The sequence below is a fragment of the Lynx rufus genome, unplaced genomic scaffold (genome assembly GCF_022079265.1).
Source record: "Lynx rufus isolate CCGP_SWC_20201006 ecotype Redwood Valley unplaced genomic scaffold, mLynRuf1.p SCAF_10, whole genome shotgun sequence".
NCBI classification, from domain to species: domain Eukaryota; kingdom Metazoa; phylum Chordata; class Mammalia; order Carnivora; family Felidae; genus Lynx; species Lynx rufus.
The window spans coordinates 10,633,980-10,661,332 of NW_025814824.1; the positions used below are offsets into that span (position 1 = coordinate 10,633,980).

General features: G+C 44.8%; 1 protein-coding gene across 6 annotated transcripts in view; it reads right to left on the reverse strand.

Annotated features, from left to right (window-relative positions):
• DOCK8 (dedicator of cytokinesis 8) overlaps positions 1-27,353 on the reverse strand; it is a 232,989-nt gene that overhangs the window by 102,057 nt on the left and 103,579 nt on the right. For all 6 annotated transcript variants that reach the window (XR_006966110.1, XM_047101620.1, XM_047101599.1 and 3 more), the window contains 3 exons: positions 26,561-26,697; positions 23,365-23,458; positions 22,455-22,617 (listed from right to left, as the gene is read on the reverse strand). Coding sequence is in view for 5 of the 6 variants with exons in the window: in XM_047101620.1 (XP_046957576.1) it covers positions 22,455-22,617; positions 23,365-23,458; positions 26,561-26,697 (394 nt within the window). In the remaining variant the exon portion in view is untranslated. The remainder of the gene's footprint in view (positions 1-22,454; positions 22,618-23,364; positions 23,459-26,560; positions 26,698-27,353) is intronic.

A 27,353-nucleotide genomic window follows, 5' to 3' on the forward strand; every position in this document is an offset into this window, starting at 1 on the left:
AAAAACTCTTCCTTTCTGAGGCGCCTGGGTGGCTCAGTCGGTTAAGAGTCTGACTTCAGCTCAGGTCACAATCTCAAGTTTGTGAGTTTGAGCTCCCGCATCGGGCTTCGCACTGGTGGTATGGAGCCTGCTTGGGAGCCTGACTCACTCTCTCTCTCTCTCTCTCACTCTCTCACTCTCTCTCTGCCCCTTCCCTACTTATGCGCTTTCTCTCTTTCAAAATAAATAAATAAACTTAAAAAATAACTCTAGCCCTTTTTGCAAAGACAGAGCCAAAGAATCGATGAACTATTTGCTGACGTGGAAACACAGCAAAACCGCCTGCATAAACGAGATGCCCTCATTTGAAAACTACGGGGAAAGGTTGGTGGCTCTCACTCCTTTTAGTAATGTGTTAGCAACTGACTTTGATTCTAACAGGATGAAATTCAAGCGCCTGTTAATATCGGTGATCTTAAAGTTGTCTGCGACTTACTCAAACCTTCCAAAGGAAATTGCGAATCTAGATACATTCTTTTAAGGTGGTCGTGCCAGATGAGCAGCTGTGGTTTTATTTATCATCCACATTTCACTGCCAGGAAAATATGTCTTAAATGTAATAATAAAAACAGCTAATAGTATTTGACCCAACTTCACTTAGCAGATGATAAAACAGAGGCACAGGGAGGATGTGTAATTTGCCCGAGGTAACAGTTAGCAAAAGGCACAGTGGGATTCAGATCCAGGTGCCCTGAGGCCAGACCCAGTGCACATAACCATCACTACTTCTAAGAACAACAGCAAATGTCTCTTTGGTCCACAGACTGACCAGAACTTTATTATAACGTAGTCTTCTAATTTATTATTTACAAGGGCAGAAGGATGTTCGCCCAAACGGTAAGTTTTTTTTTTTTGTTTTTGTTTTTTTTTTTAAGGCATGAAATAATACAGTTAGCTTTGGAGGGTGGGTCCTGTCCCTCGCTATTGGAGGTTTTGATGTTTGAAATACATCAAGAGCAAATTGGAGTCAGAAATCTGAGAGCTCAATATTTGCTATAGCCCAGAATTACCTAGGAAACCTGCAAACCTAACATTTTAAGCGGCGGCATGCTTTGTAAATACGTGCTTATGAGGGAGCTAAGGCTCTGCGACTCAAAGGACGTCCTGGGAGGAGCAAAGTGCCCGCATCAGCACCACCCGGGAGCCAGTTAGGACGTCACAGACCTGATGAATCAGAACCTGCATTTTAACAACACCCCAGATGATTCAAACGCACATTCAAGTTCGAGCAGCACGGATCCAAGAGAACTGGTGTGTTTTTCATTTGTCAGAAATATGAATCCTGTAGTTCATCATGTTTCCCTTTGTTGTTGTTGTGTTTTTGCTTGGCTGCCAGGAAGCAAGAGGTCAAATGTGCAGCTTTTTTAGGGACTGCCGAAGACATTAAGATATGTCCTGGTATTAACCTTACCCAGATTTACATTGATTGCCCTCTCCTTATTTTCCTTCTACTCAGAAATTTTTATCCTTGTTATACAGCCCCCTTAAGCTGCCCCAAATTATTTTTACAATGAGGTTTATAAACAAATGCATAAAAATGAGGCATTTTCCATGTCCTGTCTTGACATTCTACGGTCTCACGCCATGACCTGCGTTTGTTTCTGTGTCTAATACTTAAGGTTAGATCGAAGCACAAATTTACAAAGGGATCCATGGAAGGTGGAAAGGAAAACCCTCACGTGTAGGATGTAGGGCACGCTCCAGCTTCAGAATTCAGAGAGAGAGAAAGGGACTGTCAAAGGCTCTGTCCTGGGGCCCCAGTCAGAGCCCACACGAGGCCGCCTGCCCTGGGAAACCGCACAGGATTCGAAGGAGACACTGGGGATGGCATCACAAGCTTGTCCCTCAGTAACCGCCAAGCTCAGGAGGCCAGGCCGCAATGTTTTGTATACGCGCTGGGACCGCATTCTGAGCTTTGGGGACCCCTACCCCCCAGGCCTACAAAAAGCAAATGCAGTTAAGAGGCCAGAGACAAAATGTTACCCAATTGTTTAGAAACACTGCAATAAATGACCCAGCATTCTCTCTCTACGGTCCTGTTATGCTTTAAAAAAAAAAAAAAAAAGTGCTCAAAAACAGAAAACGAGAGGGAAAAGCAAAGCAAAACAACAGTGAACTCCAATAACTCTTATCATAGCACTTTTCAAGATGGGGGTAGGGGTAAGGAACGTCCATGTTTTCTCAACTGATGAACTACAGTTTGAGCACCACATATGGTGTCTTTATACAGAACTTTTATTACATTGTCTTTGAGCATGAACTAGACACAGCTCCTATGACATTTGTAGAGCACCTTTCCTATTACATCAATCCTATTCCTTATTTTTATGATTCATAAAGTTCCTCTTAAGTGAGAGTTTGGAAAACCAGCACTCTTAATAAATAAAGCAGGACTTCAAGCTGGGGCCAAGAGAATGCCACCTTTTAGACACATGTGAATGCATGTGAGCTCTTCTTAAAACCCAGTTACTTGTTTAAGAAAAGTCAACTAGGGGTGCCTGGGTGGCCCAGTCGGTTGAGCATCTGACTTCGGCTCAGGTCATGATCTCGTGGTCCGTGAGTTCGAGCCCCGCGTCGGGCTCTGTGCTGACAGCTCAGAGCCTGGAGCCTGCTTCTGCATCTCCCTCTCTCTCTGCCCCTCCCCCACTCATGCTCTGTCTCTCTCTCTCTCCCTCTGTCAAAAATAAACACACTTAAAAAAAAAAAAGAAAAGAAAGTCAACTAGAGGGGCACCTGGGTGGCTCAGTCAGTTAAATGTCCAACTTTGGCTCAGATCAAGACCTCCCAGTTCATGGGTTCTGGCACTGTGTTGGGCTCTGTGCTGACAGCTTGGAGCCTGGAGCCTGCTTCAGATTCTGTGTGTGTCTCTTTCTCTGCCCCTCCCCTGCTCGTGCTCTCTCTCTCTCTCTCTCTCAAAAATAAACACTTAAGGAGTGAAGGGAAGATGGCGGCGTAGGAGGACGCTGGGCTCACCGCGCGTCCTGCTGATCACTTAGATTCCACCTACACCTGCCTAAATAACCCAGAAAACCGCCAGAGGATTAGCAGAACGGAGTCACCGGACCCAAGCGCAGACGAGAGGCCCACGGAAGAGGGTAGGAAGGGCGGCGAGGCGGTGCGCGCTCCACGGACTGGCGGGAGGGAGCCGGGGCGGAGGGGAGGCTCGCCGGCCAAGTAGAGCCCCTGAGTCCGGCTTGCAAAAGCGGAGGGGCCTGACGGACTGTGTTCCGACAGCAAGCGCGACTTAGCGTCTGGGAGGTCATAAGTTAACAGCTCTGCTCGGAAAGCGGGAAGGCTGGAGGACAAAGGGAGGGTGAGCTGCGGAGCCCCCGGACGACAGAGCTCAGTTTGGCGGGGAACAAAGGCGCTCGCCAGCGCCATCTCCCCCGCCCATCCCCCAGCCAAAATCCCAAAGGGAACCGGTTCCGGCCAGGGAAATTGCTCGCTCCACGTGAACACTCAACTCTGCTTCTGCGGAGCCAAACCTCCGGCAGCGGATCTGACTCCCTCCGGCTGCCACAGGGCCCCTCCTGAAGTGGATCACCTAAGGAGAAGCGAGCTAAGCCTGCCCCCCCCCCGCCCCGCCGCCGTGCACCTTGCCTACCCACCCCAGCTAATACGCCAGATCCCCAGCATCACAAGCCTGGCAGTGTGCAAGTAGCCCAGACGGGCCACGCCACCCCACAGTGAATCCCGCCCCTAGGAGAGGGGAAGAGAAGGCACACACCAGTCTGACTGTGGCCCCAGCGGTGGGCTGGGGGCAGACATCAGGACTGACTGCGGCCCCGCCCACCAACTCCAGTTATACACCACAGCACAGGGGAAGTGCCCTGCAGGTCCTCACCACACCAGGGACTATCCAAAATGACCAAGCAGAATAATTCCCCTCAGAAGAATCTCCAGGAAATAACAACAGCTAATGAGCTGATCAAAAAGGATTTAAATAATATAACAGAAAGTGAATTAGAATAATAGTCATAAAATTAATCGCTGGGCTTGAAAACAGTATACATGACAGCAGAGAATCTCTTGCTACAGAGATCAAGGGACTAAGGAACAGTCACGAGGAGCTGAAAAACGCTTTAAATGAAATGCAAAACAAAATGCAAACCACCACGGCTCGGATGGAAGAGGCAGAGGAGAGAATAGGTGAATTAGAAGATAAAGTTATGGAAAAAGAGGAAGCTGAGAAAAAGAGAGATAAAAAAATCCAGGAGTATGAGGGGAAAATTAGAGAACTAAGTGATACACTAAAAAGAAATAATATACGCATAATTGGTATCCCAGAGGAGGAAGAGAGAGGGAAAGGTGCTGAAGGGGTACTTGAAGAAATAATAGCTGAGAACTTCCCTGAACTGGGGAAGGAAAAAGGCATTGAAATCCAAGAGGCACAGAGAACTCCCTTCAGACGTAACTTGAATCGACCTTCTGCACGACATATCATAGTGAAACTGGCAAAATACAAGGATAAAGAGAAAATTCTGAAAGCAGCAAGGGGTAAACGTGCCCTCACATATAAAGGGAGACCTATAAGACTCGTGACTGATCTCTCTTTTGAAACTTGGCAGGCCAGAAAGAATTGGCACGAGATTTTCAGTGTGCTAGACAGAAAAAATATGCAGCCGAGAATCCTTTATCCAGCAAGTCTGTCATTTAGAATAGAAGGAGAGATAAAGGTCTTCCCAAACAAACAAAAACTGAAGGAATTTGTCACCACTAAACCAGCCCTACAAGAGATCTTAAGGGGGACCCTGTGAGACAAAGTACCAGAGACATCACTACAAGCATAAAACATACAGACATCACAATGACTCTAAACCCGTATCTTTCTATAATAACACTGAATGTAAATGGATTAAATGCGCCAACCAAAAGACATAGGGTATCAGAATGGATAAAAAAACAAGACCCATCTATTTGCTGTCTACAAGAGACTCATTTTAGACCTGAGGACACCTTTAGATTGAGAGTGAGGGGATGGAGAACTATTTATCATGCTACTGGAAGCCAAAAGAAAGCTGGAGTAGCCATACTTATATCAGACAAACTAGACTTTAAATTAAAGGCTGTAACAAGAGATGAAGAAGGACATTATATAATAGTTACAGGGTCTATCCATCAGGAAGAGCTAACAATTATAAATGTCTATGCGCCGAATACCAGAGCCCCCAAATATATAAAACAATTACTCATAAACAGAAGCAACCTTATTGATAAGAATGTGGTAATTGCAGGGGACTTTAACACCCCACTTACAGAAATGGATAGATCATCTAGACACACGGTCAATAAAGAAACAAGGGCCCTGAATGAGACATTGGATCAGATGGACTTGACAGATATATTTAGAACTCTGCATCCCAAAGCAACAGAATATACTTTCTTCTCGAGTGCACATGGAACATTCTCCAAGATAGATCATATACTGGGTCACAAAACAGCCCTTCATAAGTTTACAAGAATTGAAATTATACCATGCATACTTTCAGACCACAATGCTATGAAGCTTGAAATCAACCACAGGAAAAAGTCTGGAAAATCTCCAAAAGCATGGAGGTTAAAGAACACCCTACTAACGAATGAGTGGGTCAACCAGGCAATTAGAGAAGAAATCAAAAAATATATGGAAACAAACGAAAATGAAAATACAACAATCCAAACGCTTTGGGACGCAGCGAAGGCAGTCCTGAGAGGAAAATACATTGCAATCCAGGCCTATCTCAAGAAACAAGAAAAATCCCAAATACAAAATCTAACAGCACACCTAAAGGAAATAGAAGCAGAACAGCAAAGGCAGCCTAAACCCAGCAGAAGAAGAGAAATAATAAAGATCAGAGCAGAAATAAACAATATAGAATCTAAAAAAACTGTAGAGCAGATCAACGAAACCAAGAGTTGGTTTTTTGAAAAAATAAACAAAATTGACAAACCACTAGCCAGGCTTCTCAAAAAGAAAAGGGAGATGACCCAAATAGATAAAATCATGAATGAAAATGGAATTATTACAACCAATCCCTCAGAGATACAAACAATTATCAGGGAATACTATGAAAAGTTATATGCCAACAAATTGGACAACCTGGAAGAAATGGACAAATTCCTGAACACCCACACTCTTCCAAAACTCAATCAGGAGGAAATAGAAAGCTTGAACAGACCCATAACCAGCGAAGAAATTGAATCGGTTATCAAAAATCTCCCAACAAATAAGAGTCCAGGACCAGATGGCTTCCCAGAGGAGTTCTACCAGACGTTTAAAGCAGAGATAATACCTATCCTTCTCAAGCTATTCCAAGAAATAGAAAGGGAAGGAAAACTTCCAGACTCATTCTATGAAGCCAGTATTACTTTGATTCCTAAACCAGACAGAGACCCAGTAAAAAAAGAGAACTACAGGCCAATATCCCTGATGAATATGGATGCCAAAATTCTCAATAAGATACTAGCAAATCGAATTCAACAGCATATAAAAAGAATTATTCACCATGATCAAGTGGGATTCATTCCCGGGATGCAGGGCTGGTTCAACATTCGCAAATCAATCAACGTGATACATTACATTAACAAAAAAAAAGAGAAGAACCATATGATCCTGTCAATCGATGCAGAAAAGGCCTTTGACAAAATCCAGCACCCTTTCTTAATAAAAACCCTTGAGAAAGTCGGGGTAGAAGGAACATACTTAAAGATCATAAAAGCCATTTATGAAAAGCCCACAGCTAACATCATCCTCAACGGGGAAAAACTGAGAGCTTTTTCCCTGAGATCAGGAACACGACAGGGATGCCCACTCTCACCGCTGTTGTTTAACATAGTGCTGGAAGTTCTAGCATCAGCAATCAGACAACAAAAGGAAATCAAAGGCATCAAAATTGGCAAAGATGAAGTCAAGCTTTCGCTTTTTGCAGATGACATGATATTATACATGGAAAATCCGATAGACTCCACCAAAAGTCTGCTAGAACTGATACATGAATTCAGCAAAGTTGCAGGATACAAAATCAATGTACAGAAATCAGTTGCATTCTTATACACTAACAATGAAGCAACAGAAAGACAAATAAAGAAACTGATCCCATTCACAATTGCACCAAGAAGCATAAAATACCTAGGAATAAATCTAACCAAAGATGTAAAGGATCTGTATGCTGAAAACTATAGAAAGCTTATGAAGGTAATTGAAGAAGATTTAAAGAAATGGAAAGACATTCCCTGCTCATGGATTGGAAAAATAAATATTGTCAAAATGTCAATACTACCCAAAGCTATCTACACATTCAATGCAATCCCAATCAAAATTGCACCAGCATTCTTCTCGAAATTAGAACAAGCAATCCTAAAATTCATATGGAACCACAAAAGGCCCCGAATAGCCAAAGGAATTTTGAAGAAGAAGACCAAAGCAGGAGGCATCACAATCCCAGACTTCAGCCTCTACTACAAAGCTGTCATCATCAAGACAGCATGGTATTGGCACAAAAACAGACACACAGACCAATGGAATAGAATAGAAACCCCAGAACTAGACCCACAAACGTATGGCCAACTCATCTTTGACAAAGCAGGAAAGAACATCCAATGGAAAAAAGACAGCCTCTTTAACAAATGGTGCTGGGAGAACTGGACAGCAACATGCAGAAGGTTGAAACTAGACCACTTTCTCACACCATTTACAAAAATAAACTCAAAATGGATAAAGGACCTAAATGTGAGACAGGAAACCATCAAAACCTTAGAGGAGAAAGCAGGAAAAGACCTCTCTGACCTCAGCCGTAGCAATCTCTTACTCGACACATCCCCAAAGGCAAGGGAATTAAAAGCAAAAGTGAATTACTGGGACCTTATGAAGATAAAAAGCTTCTGCACAGCAAAGGAAACAACCAACAAAAGTAAAAGGCAACCAACGGAATGGGAAAAGATATTTGCAAATGACATATCGGACAAAGGGCTAGTATCTAAAATCTATAAAGAGCTCACCAAACTCCACACCCGAAAAACAAATAACCCAGTGAAGAAATGGGCAGAAAACATGAATAGACACTTCTCTAAAGAAGACATCCAGATGGCCAACAGGCACATGAAAAGATGTTCAGCGTCGCTCCTTATCAGGGAAATACAAATCAAAACCACACTCAGGTATCACCTCACGCCAGTCAGAGTGGCCAAAATGAACAAATCAGGAGACTATAGATGCTGGAGAGGATGTGGAGAAACGGGAACCCTCTTGCACTGTTGGTGGGAATGCAAATTGGTGCAGCCGCTCTGGAAAGCAGTGTGGAGGTTCCTCAGAAAATTAAAAATAGACCTACCCTATGACCCAGCAATAGCACTGCTAGGAATTTATCCAAGGGATACAGGAGTACTGATGCATAGGGGCACTTGTACCCCAATGTTCATAGCAGCACTCTCAACAATAGCCAAATTATGGAAAGAGCCTAAATGTCCATCAACTGATGAATGGATAAAGAAATTGTGGTATATATACACAATGGAATACTACGTGGCAATGAGAAAGAATGAAATATGGCCTTTTGTAGCCACGTGGATGGAACTGGAGAGTGTGATGCTAAGTGAAATAAGCCATACAGAGAAAGACAGATACCATATGGTTTCACTCTTATGTGGATCCTGAGAAACTTAACAGGAACCCATGGGAGAGGGGAAGGAAAAAAAAAAAAAAAAGAGGTTAGAGTGGGAGAGAGCCAAAGCATAAGAGACTCTTAAAAACTGAGAACAAACTGAGGGTTGAGGGGGGGTGGGAGGGAGGGGAGGGTGGGTGATGGGTATTGAGGAGGGCACCTTTTGGGATGAGCACTGGTGTTGTATGGAAACCAATTTGTCAATAAATTTCATATATATAAAAAAAATAAAATAAAATAAAATTTCTGCCTCTTGACTGGATCTCAGAGTTATCCTCCTGGCCTAAAGAATATAACATAATGACGACCTACCAGATAAGGTTCTTAATATTGAAAGAGCCTTTTTGGCATCAATCTAATCTCCAACAAAGGATAAAAATTAGAGAATTACTAACATCATAAATCAGGGATGCCTGGGTGGCCCAGTTGGTTGAGCGTCTGATTTCGGCTCAGGTCATGATCTCACGGTTCATGGGTTCGAGCCCCGCGTCGGGCTCTGTGCTGACAGCTCGGAGCCTGGAGTCTGCTTCACATTCTGTGTCTCCCTCTCTCTCTGCCCCTCCCCAACTCATGCTCTCTGTCTCTGTCTCTCTCTCGCAAAAATAAATAAATATTTAAAAAAATTAAAAATAAATAAACATATCAGTAGTTTTTGTTTGGGTCTACTTCTGATTCCGTTACCTGAACTAATTAATGTCTCTTCAGCAGGCTGTGACAGGTCGGGTAAAAGGTAAGAAGAATGCCCAGAAGTACTGACCACAAACATCCTTCCTTCTTCCCTAACACAGCAAATTTTTAATGAAAGCTTCCCCAGCTAAAAACAGAACAAACATTTCAATAATCTTTGGCTTTGTAAAAGCCTTAACATTCAGGTTTTAAAGACTGTTTTGAGGCAAAATCCGGACCGGGCTGCATTTTTTAGGAGACCACCAGACAGGACTGTCACGTGGCTGATGAACATGAACCAACTTGTATGTTCTTTTAAAGCACAGAAGGAGCACATTTTTTCCAGGCTTTGCACATACTTTCCTAGAACAAATCTGCCCAGCTGACAAAAATACATACACATACCAGAAAATTTCCAATCTCTGCTGTGGCTACAATTGACTTTTTTATTTTTTCCCTTTGGTTTGGGGCAGAGACTTTATTTAGTCCCCCACCCCTTCAAAAAGAAAACAAAACATCCCAGCCAGTGAGTAAGTCAATACTATTCATTAAAACACTTGCTGCATCGTTCCTGACGTGTTTTTTTTTCTAATGTTTATTTATTTTCGAGACACACAGAGAGAGAGAGCTTGCGTGGGGGAGGGACAGAGAGCGAGGGAGAATCTGAAGCAGGCTCCAGGCTCTGAGCTGTCAGCACAGAGCCCAATGCGGGGCTCAAACTCACGGACCGTGAGATCATGACCTGAGTTGAAGTCGGACACCCAATGGACTGAGCCACCCAGGCACCCTCTGATGGGTTGTAATATTGTCAGATCCCTTGGTTTGGGTGGGGGAAGAAAGTAATGCAGTTGGGGGTCTATGAAGACATAAATCGTCCCGATGCCCCCCCCCCAGCTCCCTCTATAAACACAAGCCTGCTTTGGGTGCTTGGGAGAGAGGAGGCTTGTCTGGGTTTTGGAGGTGGGGGAACTTGCAAATATCTCAAGGTGGCTGTAGGACAAAGTTGCATGCATGGCTGTCAGCGGGTTGGCATTTTTGTAAGTGGTTCGGGTGTCTCTTAGGAGACCCGGGCTATGCCTCCAAAGAGAGGCGTCACTCCTGGTCTCTTTCAGCACCAAGCACGGTGCCTGGCATGTGGCAGGTGGCCCCAGCATAGTGGCCAGGTGAACGTGTCAACATCATTCAAAGGAGACCAGTTCCGCTAGGTGTGCAAGCTTTTCAAAGGACAGGTATGGTGCTCCGAGGCAGGGGTGAGGAGGGAGGGTAGGGAGGAGTTCTCAATCCCCAGGCTCATCACCAGTGTGATGGTCTGTGCCCATCCCCAGACCACTAGGAGGGCTGGAGCAACTGTCATTGTCATGGGCTGCACCTCTCCTTGCCCTGGAGACACACAGAGTCAGCACGTTGGCTGCTGGCCAGAGACACGGATTCTCAGGCCAGAGTTTGGGTTCCTTTCAACGTGACTCTGGGAGAAGACACTCGAGACCTCATGAAATCAGCAGGTGGCCCGCTCCCGTTTATCTGTCGTGGTGGCGTTGTGCTCAGTACTACAGTGATTCTGTGACAACACCAGCTACCGCAGTCCCTGGAAAAATCAGCAACCTCGGAGGGACACGTAGGGGTCTCAACGACTTTGGAGGCACCACCTCCAGAGCTGTGCGTCTGGCCTCCCCCCCCCACCTCTGCCCCTGACCCGCCTTGGGGTTCACACTTAGCAACATCAAACATCACTCCCGCTGCAGGTGTCTTCCTCCACGACCTTCTACAAATGGCCACACACACCCAATATCCACGAATCAAGCAGGGAAAATGCTGGGAGGTGCTAACATGTCTACAGAATCACGTATTAGGTAAATGCTAAATTTCTGGCAAGTTCCTGATCCTCACAGGGAAAGCTCTACATGGGTACCGTGCAAAAAGAAAGGGTTCGCCTGACACTCACTATCGCTAGCGAGCTGGCCAGGAACTTTGGTTGGAATATCTTTACCAGACAGCGTGCCCACCATCCTGTCCTGATGCGTCAACAGACCTTGGACATCACGAGGGAAACTTTCCACCCTTCACAAGCCCCCCCCTCTATTCCACTCTGTCAATGCCATTCGCTGAACGTGGCTCTGCCTGCTGAGTAAATCCTAAAAACTCAGAGTCTGCTACGTCATCCACACAGAATCTAACTTGTCAAATACGGCCTGGCCTGAATTCCAGGACCAGGGAAGAAAAACCGTGAAGAAAACAATGGGAATACCAAAACATTTTACGTGAGTTACCAATGGGCGGTTTCAATGCCAGCTTCGCGGCATTTAAAAGAACTGCAGACGATCTTCCATTTTCGATGATTGGTGAGAAAGGAGCCCCTCCAGGGGCACAAGAGAAATAGGGCCTCTTTTCCAGCCATAATAGTATCAAAGTTAGTCATCAACTGTCTCCTCTCCTGACCTTCACAAGACGAGGGCTAACCTTCTGAGACAAGACTATGGGAAGACTGATGTCTTCCAATCCAAGTGGTAGGTCCAATCCAAACCCCAATGACGAGATCACATCAAAACACCTTCCCATGAGAGTCATGCCTTCCCCAGGCACCTGCCTGGAGTTGAATCTCAGAGACAGACCACACAAGGCAAGCTGGGGAAGTCACCCTGGCTGTACCAGTGCCTTGCAGAGGAGATAATCGGGGCGCTAGAGACATGAGGGACGCAGCTGGCTCCCAGATGCCACCAACCAGAGCAAAATACCGGCGAATCAGCTAAAAACCAATCTGCCTCTACCCCTCCCACATGCCAGTACCAAGAGCATTTAGGGAGCAAGCGGGTTCCACCACTTGCATAAACAGCGTTAGGTCCTGAATCAGGGAGCATCGTACTACCCTCAAGGAGTTTACGATCAGGTTAAACGCAAACACTTAACACAAGTAAAACAATTAAGAGGCGTATTGTAGGGCGGTTTACGTTTCCCAAAGCACGTTCATGCGCAAAGTCTCTATTCATCTCCCCAAGTATCCCAGAGGTATCCCATTTCACAGATGAGGAAACCGAGAGTCTCTTGACTGTGATCATGGGTACTTTTCCTTGGCACCACAGAAGCCTCCCTCCAGGCTGAATGGTCCTGTTTGGTAAAGACACTTCCTCCCACTTGTCCCCATTAAAGTTGCTCCTCAGGTTTGGTCTCAACGAAGTTTTACTGGTGTCAAAATATTGGCTGGAAGGGGGCCTGGGGAGCCTAAGTGTTCTCGGTTTGCTTTTTCACAAAGCCAGGACAGACCACTAATTTGATGTCTGTTCCTTACAAAAGCAAAAGCAGCCATCAGTCAGTCCACTCCGCCACGCGTGGGTTGGCTGGTGAGGACAGAGGGAGAAAGTCCATCCCAGGAGAACGGATCACCTCCCTTCCCTCTTCCTCTCCTCACTAGGAACATCTCACTGATGTTACGGGAGAATTACAGCAGCACCCAAGTGTCCTGGGTGATGTGTCCTTTGGCAGCATGCGGCTCAACGATGGTGAAGTAAAAAGTTTTGCAACCGGGATATGTAAAGGCTGGTGATGCATGAGGACAAGAGAGAACAGAACTCCGAGCGTGGGAGGAGCCAAGGTTTCTGGGTTTGTCTCTTTCTCAATTTTCTCAAAGGTGAAATGGAGTATAGAGTGTGTGTGCGCGCGTGCGTGTGTCCCTAGGGGGTGTGAACTGGCAGCCCGACATGGCAGTGACGTAAATCTAGCCACAGGATGAAGAAACTGGTCTGCTTCCTGTCTTTGGACCCAAGAAGGGATCTCATAAAGGCTGTTGCGCTGGTCTTGGGACCCTGATGAGAGAAAAAACACCACCCATGTCACCCTCAAGAAGAAAGTGGCCAGGGGTGCCTAGGTGGCTCAGTCGGTTAAGCGTCCGACTTCGGCTCGGGTCATGATCTCGCGGTCCGTGAGTTCGAGCCCCGCGTCAGGCTCTGTGCTGACGGCTCAGAGCCTGGAGCCTGTTTCCGATTCTGTGTCTCCCTCTCTCTCTGACCCTCCCTCGTTCATGCTCTGTCTCTCCCTGTCTCAAAAATAAATAAACGTTAAAAAAAAAATTAAAAAAAAAAAGTGGCCAGGGCCAAAAGGAAGCACAGGTGTGAAGGTTTTAAAACCTGAAGCTCGGGCACCTGGGCGGCTCAGCAGGTTAAGCCACTGGCTCTTCCTTTCAGCTCAAGTCACGATCTCATGGTTCCTGGGATCTGTCTCCGTAGAGCCTTCTTGGGATTACCTGTCCCTATCTCTCTGCCCCTCGCCCCTCAAAATAAATAAGTTAATTAAAAACAAAAAAGAAACTCTAGGAAAAACTGAGGCGTCAGCTTTGAGATGTTCTTATTGCTGAATGTCTAATTTTTAGCCCGAGGCATGGAAATCTCTTTACAACCACTCAGATGAGCCAGGAAGTTGAATTCCTCGACTGTCATCTTTAGTGAGCTAGAAGATGGCTCTTTCTACACAGCTGCACGGATCCCAGTTTACCTCCTGAAGGTTGTCAAACAAAGAACATAAAACAGATGAGGTGGAACGGGCACATTTTTGGTTTTATAACCTTTTTGGTATTTAGGTTGGTGGGTACGTGAAATTCATTTTTTCAGTGGTAAATATCCATGAAATCCGACGGTATAATTTTCAAAAATTACATTACACTGGAACACTCAGTCCATCCCTGCTTACCTATCAGTAAATAGCTGAATCTAAATCAGTAAAATTTGAAATAAAATATATTTCACTTTGTGTTATGGGGCTAGCCAGCCTTGTGCCAACCGGTACCCACGTTGTCCCCTGGGAAGACCCTAACAGAGCGTCTAATATTTGGCCTCAGGGCATTGTGACTTCTGCTGAGAAAGGCCAAGGGTGAGGTCTGAGGCCCAGAAAGCACAGGACTCCATTATTATGGAGGGCTGTTAAAATACCTCTGCTTTAGGGGTCCCTGGGTGGCTCAATCAGGTTAAGCGTCTGCCTTCGGCTCAGGTCATGATCTCAGAGTCTTTGAGTTCGAGCCCCGCGTCAGGCTCTGTGCTGACAGCTCGGAGCCCGGAGCCTGCTTCAGATTCTGGGTCTCCCTCTCTCTCTGCCCCTCCCCCACTCGTGCTCTGTCTCTCTCTCTCAAAAATAAATAAACATATATAATTTTTTTTAAATAACTCTGCTTTAGAGATGGCCAAACACGGCTGGCGGAGAGTGGATGAGCCTGTACCTTTAGATCATGTATGTATCAAGTACGCAACAAAGTCAGAACTGAGGGTGAAAAAGCTACAGAGGAGGGAAGATGTTTCCCCCTGCACGGTCCCCCTGCATGATGCAGGAAGTAAGAGGGAACAATTCTCTGAAGGGTATGTCATCAGAGGACAAGCCACTTCAAAGAACGCATGTGAAAATAATAATAAAAGAAATAACAAGAGTCTAGAAATCAAAGAAACCAGGCTTTTCGAATTTTAGGAGGCTCCTTCTAATCTGGGCTGACTGCTCAACATCACCATCATCATCATCATCAAATGTGGGCCCAGATGGGTCTCACTTTCGTTACCATTTCCCTGATGCTTCTGCCCCATCCACCTTACGCTGCCCGTCTGTGTCCGAACAGGACGCTGCACCAGCCTGTCTGCCGAGCGCTGTATGAAGAATCCAAAGGAAAAATGACTTTCACCATCGTTCAGTGCACAGAATGGGATCCTTCAGTAGGACGCTCATACTAACACTTAGTGGACACAAAAGGAATGAGTATAAACCAGGGACAAATGTGGGGCTGTGACATGTGGCATCAGTGACATTTCCGAACACAGAACCCTCTGTGACACTAGTTCATTACTGTCTCACTCACGTCCTTTCTTTAAAAGAATTTTTTCTGAGTGGAGGGGACACATGATGTTACCTAAGTTTTAGATGCACAACATAGTGATTCGAAACGTGCCAGATTTCTAAGGTCATGACGAAGCAAAGAAGGCAGATGTTGACAGGTTAGAATACTTGTCTCTGCAAAAAATGACAATAGCCATCTTCCGGGACATGGGGATACTTTCCAGTTTTTCTTGGTCCTGTGCTTCAAGAGGAAAAAAAAAAAAAAAAAAAGGTGTGTTTTCCTTTAATAAATCAAGACTCCATCTGCTTTGAAATGGAAAAGATAACTAGGTGTGTCTACACCTAGAAAGTGAGCAAATTGTGCCCTCAAGTGGCTGAATATTGTGGTGGCAGGCTGGCTTTGCAAAACTTGCACTTGGTAAGCCATCTTAGCTAACTGGCTCCCTCCTGATTTTCATTCCAAAAAGGAGGAGGACACCCGAGTTTTGGAGCAAGGCATCGGGAAGGTGAGACTGTGTTCCCAATTTACTCTTCAGACCAACTTGCCACAGCAAAGTCAAGCGCGGGCACTTAAGTATCTGGACAATTCAGGCGCCAGGAATTCTCTTTGCTTTTTGTCTGTGTGGCACTATTGTTCCAAATGAAATGCTAGTTTATAATAAACCCCATATTCCACAAGCAACTGCTTGCTAAGACTAGTAAAAACCCAGGACTGGGTTTTCAGGCTAAAGAACTCTGCTAGAGTTCTTTAAAGATCCCTTGAAAGGGTGACAAGCAGGAATTTAGCCAACAAACAGGCTTGCACAGGTGTGAAAAGTTATAGAAGGTTTGTTTTCACTGTAACATCATTTGTTACAAAAGATTGGCAACATCTTAGATGCTCAGGATCATGGGCTAAATAAATCATGATCCATCTGAAAGAGACTCAGTGCAGCTGTAAAAAAAAAAAAAAAAAGAGGCAGTTCTGTTTTCACACAGCAGTGCTCTCCCCAATACGGTATTCAATGAGAAATCGAGGTACAGAACGGGGTGAAGATTTTGCTATACTTGCCCTTGTGAAGGGAAAAACACCAGGGCTATATTGGCTCGTACAGATACTGTTTCTCTCCAGAAGGATGCATACTAATAACAATGGTCGTTTCCATGGGCCCAAAACAGGACTGAACGGTGGAATTTACACGATTTTCATCTATTTTGTTCACCAGTATTTCTCCAGTGTTTAGAAAAGGGCCTGGCACACTGTAGGTACTCAATATTGATAGAGTACATAAAAGAATAAAAACAGATATAAACACACACACACACGCACGTCTTTAAAAGGGTGTCCCAAAGGCAGGCAATTGGATGGCTAGAAGTTAGGAGTGTGAGAGAATTTTCACTCTGCATTTTTGTACTTTAGTAATTGTGAACCATTAGAATAGGCTACGTGTTCCAAAATAAGTAAAACTCAAACGACTCAAGAAACAAGAATGGGGAGTTGTCATTTCGACAGTTATTTAAGGAAGGTATTGTTTGATAGTGACTTACACCAGGGCCAATCACATCAGAAACCACCAATTATTAATTAGCAGGAATGCTGGAGTGCTGGCAGCATCTGGGCTATGCTGTAAAAATACTGTCCCCATGTGGAGAGGTTTCCCGCTGTGTTGCAGCGTCTTGATAAACCAGGACTTTCTCTTTGCCAAATTCACCTCACCTGATACCCCAGGGTATGTTGGGATTGCTTCCCAAGTCAGGTGGATGGAGTTGCCCATCTCTCCGGGGGGGGGGGGGGGTCTCCCAGTGGGGGCTGGGCATTTGCACTTTTTTTTTTTAATTTTTAAATATTTATTTTTGAGAGAGACAGAGTGTGAGTAAGGTAGGAGCAGAGAGACAGGGAGACACAGAATCCGAAGCAGGCTCCAGGCTCCGAGCTGTCAGCACAGAGCCCGACGTGGGGCTCGAACTCATGAGCCACGAGATCATGACCTGAGCTGAAGTCGGACGCTTAACCCACCGAACCACCCAGGCGCCCCCGGTACTGTGTTATTAATTTCCCGCTGTGCTTGCTTTGGTAGCGCATAGAATAATTCCCCGCAGTGGACCCTGAGACACCCCCAGCCTCAAGACACAGTGCTGAAAACGTCCAGTGCGGACGTACGGCCGGCTGAGCTCAGATTGGGAGTCCCCTTCCCTGGACCAAATAAAAGTCTCTCTCAAGGACACCGTCCACTCACCATGGCCCAGCTCCTTCCTGACCACCTCATCCAGAATTACTTCTGGTTCATTCCTTTCCTTATAAATCGTATTCGCTGCATTTTACCTTCCAGACACCCATGCAGGATCCGCTCCCACATTTCTCCTACGCCCTTCTTTGTATCTCTGTGCATCACAGGTCTGCCAGTCGTTTTCAGACCCCCTCCCTGTGATATGGGAGGCACCTCCCTGTTCAACCAGACATCAGGCGAACCTTGGGAATGCAGACGGCCGGTCTGAGAACATTCAGCTAAATAGGAGGAGGCCTGCAAACAGCTCATTATCCATCAAAGAAATCATGTTCTAACTGATACACTTGTTCTCGGCAAGCACGGTCCTCCGCTGCAAGTCAGCTAATTGGATGAAAAGACCTCAGAGGCTTCTGGGGGCTGGGCTAAGAGATGAAAACGCACTTTATGTGGCTTTCTCTGATATAATCACCAGCTAAAGGGACGGCGAGGAGATTAACAAGCTCATTACAACCTCAGCACCTGTGATCTCCGCACACACCCCCATGGCGGCTGCAGAAGGAGACGTCCTGAAAGGTTGCGCTGGGCCTTGGCGACAGCCCTGCTCCCCGCCCCCCCCCCCGTGCCCCCACCGGAAGGCAGCAGCTGGTGTCCCCGTTACCAGCTGCTGGGCGTCCCTGGGAAATGAGCCAGGAGTGGGCTCAAACATGTTTCTGGCCTAACAACTGGTGCTCTCTTCATCTGGCCGTGGAGAAAGGGGTGCCAAACTCAGATTTGGATAATCCTGTTTACCAACCTCATTTTCCCCGATGTTCTTCACAATCATCACTGTCCTGCTGGCGACTCTGCAAAGGGCCCGGCCTGGGTCTGTGGCAGGGAACGAGGCTTGCGGGACAAGCCTCCACGCCTGTACCTGAGCACGGGGCCCGCAGGGGGCCAAGGCCCCTGGTCTGGAAGACACCGGCCGCTCCTGGGAATAACTTCTGGCTCCAAGTTCACCTCCTCCCTTAGAATGTTTATTTTACACGTCACCGACCCGCTTTGGCTCAGGGGGATATTGCTGGAGCCCAGGGTAGTGTTCCTACAGTTCATGCAGATTCCTCCTGAAATCAATCTGAATAAGGCAGAGGCACCACGGTGGCATCCACAGAGAACAGACGAGGTGGTGACCCTGAACGACGGGGTAGGAAGGATGGGGGCGGGGACTGAGGACAGGAAGTCAGTTTCAGCCTATCCTAAACCGATTCTGTTTGAGGCTCCATGGCAGATGCGCCTTTAAGACAGGTAAAAAAAGAAGTTCTACTGAGTTCTACTCACACGGTGTTCACTAGAAGCCTCACCCGTATTACAGTCCTGTAATATGTGTGACTCCGGCCACCACTCGCATTCAAGGCCAGGAAATTTCCATCTGTCATTAGATCCACGTAATAGTTCCCTCCGCCAAGGGAGCTCTGCAGTTTAGGTGAAAATTACACAAATTTGAAATTCAAATGCTGGATGTGATACCTTCGGGCATTCCCTGCCTGACCCACAAGACGCACTCTCCCCAAGTTCCAGGTAGATCGAACTTTGACAAGCGAAGCCATTATTTCAAATTCATGAGGTCAACCCTCCGTAAAACAAAGCATTATGCCTGAATTTACCGGCTCTGGAAATTTTAATCTTCATTTGTTTGATTTTGGTAGATGGATGCAGCCGTGACCAGGATCAGAGACCTGGAAACAGCAATGTCAACAGGGCGAGTTCCCCAATGCCAAACCCTTAGGATGGTATCCAGAATCCCACTAAGTCAAAGGAAAACTTTTCAAAAAGAAAGATAAACTGCTGTCCCTGTTACATGATAAGACTCTCAGGAGAGATAAGGCTTTAGGACAAACCCACTGTTGATCCCATACTGTAAACAGGTTTAGAGATCCTTGCTTAGGGACACTTTGACCAGAGGGGAAGGGGATAGAAAAGCCACAAAGTTGTGAGTTTCCTGAGGTATAAGGAGATGAGACGGAACAAAAGGCGGGGGTGGGGTGGGGGGGTGCGGATTTGGACAGAAATGAGAAGAGTGGGTCAGCAAAGGCCAACAGTCCGCTCACTGATCTGACCCGCAGTTGAGACCTAACCCGAGGCTTCCATTTCTATTTTGTGAAATGGGAGGGAGATACAGGAAGGGAGAAGATTCGTCCAGGGCTGGGTTGCTGCTAAGACCAACCTAACTGAAACCACTCTAAAGATTTGGACAAGAAGCTCTTCAAATTCCTTGATGTTTCCCCACTAAGAGGTTCTGAGCCAAGTTCACTGTAACGCTCCTTCCTTAGACAAGCTAGAAAGTATGGCAGCCTAGGAGCCAAGAGAAGGTGTTGAAGGAAAACGAGAGACCTGGTTTCTAATGGGCTGGCCTTGGCGCGCCTTCACTGGGCACCTGCGGGTCCGTTTCTCCTGATGCCAAGTCGGGTTCAGAGAAATCTGTCCGGACTTGTCCTGGTTTGTACCCCTCCATCCCTTGAATCATCAGGTGCACTAATGCATTCTGAGTCCCGCTGTGATGTCATTAAGGCATTATGTTTGCAGCAAGGAGTAGAAAGAGTTGTAAATGCCTCCCCTGGGTGATTAAGTGCTGAGGACAAGCTGACTAAGAATTCATTTGATGCAAGTTTATTCCGCCACAAGTATTTCCTTTTCCAAAGGTAGGATAAAGTTTCTAAAAAGATACAAACACAGTCTCCACAAGCAAACATTTTCATGCCTTCATCTCCCCCTAGGGAGTGGGGAGCTGAAACCACTATCCCAGAAACACTTATCTAAAGAGAGGGACTGGGGCTGGGTTTGTATGTAGGGAATGAGAAAAGACCACGGAGAGCTGCTTTAGAAAGGATGAGATAGAGAAATGACCGCGTGGACTTTACTGGTACTGAAAGGAAGAGGCTCATTTTTTTTTTTCATGTTTATTCATTTTTGAGAGACAGAGTGTGAGCAGGGGAGGGGCAGAGAGAGGGGGAGACACAGAATTGGAGGCAGGCTCCAGGCTCTGAGCTGTCAGCACAGAGCCTGATGCGGGGCTCGAACTCACGAACCATGAGATCATGACCTGAGCTGAAGTCGGATGCTTAACCGACTAAGCCACTAGGCACCCCATGAAGAGACTCATTTCAAACTGACCGGATGCTTGTTTATATTCCTTTCTGTAATTTTCGGCCTCAATGAATCACTCACCTTCTCTGCACATCTAGAAATGTGAGGGTGGGGGTGGGAATTGGGTGAGTTTTGAAATTCTTTGCGTTTCAGTCCCACATACACACACGTCATACTGGCAAATACGCATGAGGGTCTGGGGAATCAGCTCACTTGTCCTGCTGGAAGGATTGCACGCTGGTACAGTTTTAGAAACAAGGGGCAGTATGAGAAAAGCTGAAAATGTGTATCACTGGTGACCCAGTTATTTCACTTTAAGGGACGTTGCTTAGGGACACTTTCACACATGTGCACAGAGAGACAAACGCAAAAATTCTCACCTTGCGTAGGGTTTGTAAGAGCCCCAAATTGGAAAATAAAACCCCAGAAATATCTATTAATAGAAAAACAGGAAATGGATAAGTAAAATATGGCATCTTCACACAAAGGAATACTATACAGCAGTTAAAAAGAATGACTAAATGCTACATAGGGGCACCTGGGTGGCTCAGTCGGTTAAGCTTCTGATTCCTGATTTCAGCTCAGGTCATGATCTCGCAGTTCATGGGATCGAGCCCCACATGGGGCTCTGCACTGACAATATAAAACCTGCTTGGGATTCTGTCTCTAATTCTCTCTCTGCCCCTTCCCCACTCATGCAGGTGCATGCACACTCTCTCAAAATCAATAGACGTTAAAAAATAAATGCTATATGAATCTATATTAATATTTCTAAAACACAAGCTGTTAAGGACTTCCCCTTGGTGATATGTGTGACAAACTGAGTAACTATACAGGATAATGATTGTAATGGAGTGCAACCCACCACATCAATAAAATTCATGAATCCACAATAATAGAGAAGAAAACTCATACTGCTGTATGAAAGTATAGGGTAACATAGAGTATAAAGCTATTTAGGTACATTTAAAATGATTACAAGAATAATATCATTCAGGGTTCACAGGTACATGTATGTATATGGGTGTGTGTCTCAAACCAGAGAAAATAGAGGAAAGAACCCATCCAAGTTCATGGTTAACAGCGGCATTTGGGAGGCAAGGTAGAAGTCTGGGACTTGAGGCTGGGGATAAAGGAGGCTTCAATATAACCAGTAAGAATGTACATGTGTATGTATATAAAATACAAGAAACAACAAAAGTCATTTCTAGACGGTAGAGGAAAGGCACCTGTTCTAACATTTTTCCCTGCATTTAAGTTTTTTTCTCAAGATAAAAAATAATATATATGAGCAGCAATGGCTTTGGAAGATGTGTGTTGACAAGCTTCCCCACCCCAGCCCCCCGAGAAGCCACTCTAAGAAACCGAGGCAGCCTAACTTGTTAGGTTTTTACCGTCTAGTTCCGTGACGTCCAATATGGTAGCCATCAGCCACGTGCAACCATTTGAACTTAAAGTGAAATTAATAAAGTTAAATAAAATCAAAATTTCAATTCTTCCATTGCACGCACCCCAATTCAAATGCTGAACAGCCACATGTGGTTAGTGGCTATTGTATTGGGGAGCACACGTAATGAAGATTTCTATCACTGCTATAAATGTTACTGGACAGAGCTGGTCTGAGCTAAAAAGCTTTCTTTCAGACAATGAGAACATTTTTGGTCACACTGGTCTCCCTAATATGTTCTTCTGTATGTATAAAATACCAAGGTAATGACTAGCAGGATTATTTCCTTTCAGGAAGGAATATGTCCACTGTAATCGCAAATTCCAACTATGATGTAACACGTTGTTAAGTAAAATTAGATAACCCATTTTTAGAAACTGATCTAACAATTATCCGTAGTTATGTAAGCATCCTATTTCATTTTCCCCCAAACTTAAGGAAGTTGAGAAGATCAGTTGAAGGATAACGAGCGCATTCTCCAAACAAAACTCTACATGTGGGTTCCAAGGTTTTCCACGAGCCTTAGTTTCTTACCTGTACACAGTATGGGGGACATAGACTTCCCGGATTGGAAATTCCAAAATCTCTTTGTGGGGACGCGTCCGGTTTTCAGGAAAAGGTTTCACTGGCAGCATTTCAGGAGTCAGACAGCAGTTGATGACCTCTGGAGCTGGAGAAATTTCCAGTCTGAGCAAGCCTACAGAGGGAAAACAGAACTGTTTCAGTCAAGACGCTGTCATGTTCCACGGGAGTCAAGAAAGACCGTTATACTATATTTCTTTTATGAAAAAAAAAAAAGGGATAAGTTGTGGGAGTGTAAGAATTTTGGAATTCTCAGCTAATTTCTGATAGTTGGAGAAAGATCATGCGATGACCACTTTTGAGATTCAGTTTCTAGAAATTAAAAACCAAGAAATTGTACAAGGAGTAGAAATGGATCTTTAAACTTCCTTTCAAAGCTACCACACTATAATAGCACACACACACATGACTACTGGAGGTTTTCAAACTGGGTTCCCTGGTACCCCAGGGTGCTGCAGAAGTGCCTCAGGAACTATCAAATTGCTAATAAGGAAGATGCTCTCATCTTCTACCAAGGCAGCTCACTTTCACTTTTCTTTTTAAACTACAAGTTCCGTACAATATTTTATTTGATAAAGAGGCTCCTCTGTTCAATTATCTGATTATCCGAGACACCAGATCTAGAGCATGATGTTCCTGAAATAGAAGTAAAAATAGAAATAGAAAGAGAAGTAGAAACAGAAATAGAAATAGACACAGATTTTCAAAGAAAGCAGACCAAGTCAGACTCTGAACTCCTATGGCAAAATCCCACATCTCATTTAGCAAACATTATTTTATAAACTGTAGCATCAGACAAGTAATGTGTCTACTCATAAGTGGCTTTGGCAAAGCTAGAGAGGAAAAGACAAGCCATCCATACCTGGAATTGACTTGACTCTTCTCTGCAAGGAGGAAGATCTTTTGTAGTCAGCCAAAAACTTGAATAAGTCTTCATCACTAAGGCGATCCCCCTCCTGCAAAAAGAGAAGTTAGGGTTAGCAAGAATGCACCATGGGCTCCTGGGTAGGGGCCAACAATTTCCAGGAAGGTTTTGATCTTTAAGTTTTATTCTAACACACTTTCATTGAAATTAGGATCGCAGCCAATGCTGAAATAATTTAGTTCAACCTCTTGTGAAATATTCCTTCTCAGACCCATATAGCAATGGAATAGAATAGAAACCCAGAAAACCCAGAAATAAACCCATAATTCTATGGTCAATACATCTTCAACAAAGGAGGAATGAATATACAATGGGAAAGAGTCCCTTCAACAAATGGTATTGGGAAAACTGGACAGCTAAATGCAAAAGAATGAAACTAGGCCACTTTCTTACACCATACACAAAAGCAAACTAAAATTAAAGACCTAAATGTGAGACTTGAAACCATAAAAATCCCCGAAGAAAGCACAGGTAGTAATTTCACTGACACTGGCCATAGCAACATTTTTCTAGATAATGTATCTTGAGGCTATGGAAATAAAAGCAAACTCTTAGGACTATATTAAAATAAAAAGCTTCTGCACAATGAAGGAAACAAACAACAAAACTATAAGGCAAGCTACACTGAATGGGAGAAGATCTTTCCAAATGACATATCTGATAAAGGGTTAGTATCCAAAATATATAAAGAACTGACACAACTCAATACCCAAGAAACAACTAACCCAATTTAAAAATGGGCAGAAGACATGAACAGGCATTTCTCTGAAGAAGACATCCAGATGGCCAACAGACACATGAAAAGATGCTCAACATCACTCATCATCAGGGAAATGCACATCAAAAGATGTGGATCAAAAGATGAATGGATAAAGAAGATGTGGTATATATATATACAATGGAATATTACTCAGCCATGAAACAGAATGAAATCTTGCCATTTGCAACAACATGGATGGAGTCAGAGAGAATAATGCTAAGCAAAGTCAGTCAGAGAAAGAGAAATATCACACAATTTCATTCACATGGAATTTAAGAAATGAAACAAATGAAAACAGGGGGAAAAAAGAGAGAGGAAAACTAAGACATAAACTCTTAACTCTAGAGAACAAACTGATGGTTACCAGAGGGGAGGGGGGTGGGAGGAGGAGTGAAGTAGGTGATGGGGATTAAGGAGTGCACTTACCATGAAAAAAATAAACAAATAATAAAATAAAATAAAATAAAATAAAATAAAATAAAATAAAGCTCTGTGCAAAGTTTAAAAGAAGGTGCATTCATTGTTATCAGGGTAGAGATTTAAGCACTTCAATTTGATATGCCTTATCAATTACCTTATTTGGTTCTTTTATACCCTGACTTTGCATTCTCTAGGCTTGTTTCTTTGTTGGTAAAATGGGATAATAATAGATCCTACCTCAAAGGATTACTTGGGAGGAATACAGGAGTGTACTTAATATTAAAAGGGCTCAGAAGAGTGCTTCTGGGTGTAGTGTTGGATAAATGATACCATTCTGCAGATTGATTTGTCCATTTGGTCTGTCACAGGCTAAGACAGACAATTAAACATTTGCTTCTGGGGCGCCTGGATGGCTTAGTTCGTTCAGCGTCTGACTTCAGCTCAGGTCATGATCTCGTGGTTCCTGAGTTCGAACTCTGCATCGGGCTCTGTGCTGCCAGCTCAGAGCATGGAGCCTGCTTCCGATTCTGTGTCTCCCTCTCTCTCTGCTCCTCCCTGCCCCCTCATCCTCTCTCTCTCTTTCTCTCTCTCTCAAAAATAAACATTAAAAAAATTCCTTCTAGGGACATTTCATGGACAAGAAACAAAAGACTGATCATAAATCTGCAATTAGATGACTGAATGAAAGAGGAGTGTAATAAAATAAAGACACCTTTTACAAGGGGAAAAAAAAATTCTTTCTCTACTACTCCCGACCTATTGTTCCCAGCCTCTCAACAATCCTTCTACTACCTTCTTAGGAAGTCTGTGTGACCAATAGAAATCCAGGCCAAAGGTTTCTCTCCCAGTAACTTAAATCCACTCCTGCGTGCCTTATTCTCTGGAACAATACAGAGTAAGGTTCCTTCCTTCTCCAAAGATTTGAAGATAGAGAAAGCATCTTTCCATCTTCTTCCTATCCTCATTTTCTTCACATGTGTCTTGATTAAGAAGACTAAGTGTCGATACTACTCTCCGGGTGCCTACATGAGACAGGTATTCTGCTAAGGATTCAAGGATTCAAGGGCAAGAGCTCTAATCCAAAGGCTCGGGAAAGTAGGCGGGTGGGTCTTATTCCCAGGTACAGATGAGAAATGTCAGTTAGATACTCTGGCCCCCACCCCAACCAAAGCAATACAATGGGAAGGGGGATATCCCAAACAGAAACAAATGCACATAATATGAACCTTACCATCTTGACCATTTTTTAGTGGACAGTTATTAGCGTTAGTACATTTACGGTGTTGGGCAACCAATCTCCAGAATTCCTTCATCTTCCAAAACCGAAGGTTTCTGTGTCTATTAAACAACAACTCTCCATTCCTCTCCTCCTCCAGCATCTGGCAGCCGTCGTTCTACTTTCTGTCTCTATGAAGTTGATTACTCTAAGAGATCCTGTGGTTTTTACATGACCTCAATGTCTATTGAGCTAATAAAAAGCACTATCTGCAATGGTCACCCCTCTATGAGCAAATAAATATGGCAGAAACGTGGAAAGCCTGCGCATGGAACAGGAGCGAGAGGGACAACAGCTGGGCCAGGAAACCCCAAGACCAAGGGGGAAAGGGATGTTTCCACCAGAGAGTTTTCATAGCCTCATAGATGAACTGACCGTGAGAATTCAAATAGGAGAGTTTGCATTAGTGGGAATGAATCCTTCCATCAATCAAATGAGCCAACACTTGCTGTGTCCCGGTCACCATGTGAAGAGCTTTACACACCTCGTGTCATCGAACACTCCCAACTGCCCCAAGAAACAAGCACCGCCCTTCCTGTTCCGCAGGTAACGAAACTGAGGTTTGACGAGGTTAACTAACATGCTCCCCTAATCATTACATATACCTCCCCCTTTAGGCTCCAACACCCAGGCCATTGCGGGGAGAAATCCAGACACACTGTCACGTGAAGAGATACCTGCTTGAAAAAGCTGTTAATGGTCAAGGGGGTGGCCTTGAAGTTGGATCCGACCCCATTTTCCTCCAAGGAGAGGGCTCTTTCAGAAAGCCTTCTAGATTGGGACAAAGTTCTCCGCTCCCCCACGGAACTTCTCCCTGTAAGGAAAACAATCATCATTCGAAAGCATATGCCTTTCTGTTTGAATACACAGAAGTCATTAACTTTATCATGTAAAAGATAGGTTTTTAAGAATGTATTAAAAAAATTTTTTTAATGTTTATTTATTTTTGAGAGAGAGAGAATGCGGGGGAGGGGGAGGGGAGGGGCAGCGAGAGAGGGAGACACAGAAGCAGAAGCAGGCTCCAAGCTCTGAGCTGTCAGTATAGAGCCTGACACGGGGCTTGAACTCATGAACCATGAGATCATGACCTGAGCCAGAGTTGGACGCTTAACCGACTGAGTCACTCAGGCACCCCAAGAAGGTATTATTGAAGTGTAGTTGACGTACAACGTTACCTTAGTCTCAATGTACATAAAAGAGATGTTCAAAGTCACTATGCCAGAACACCGAACGTGACCATCGTTGTTTTGAATGAAAATTTCCCTCCACTGGCCTTACTTTTCTCAGTCCCCCGGTTGGGGTCCCTAGTCCTCCTGTGACCTGAGTGGAAAAGCCACGAGCAGCCGCGGTCCCCTCCCACGTGGAGCTCAAGGTCGGCCTCCCTGCAAGGGCCAAACTGCGGCCAGGGCTGGGACTGCAGATGAGCGTTATTGAGCCAACAGTGTTTGCTTTTGTTTTATTTTTACACTC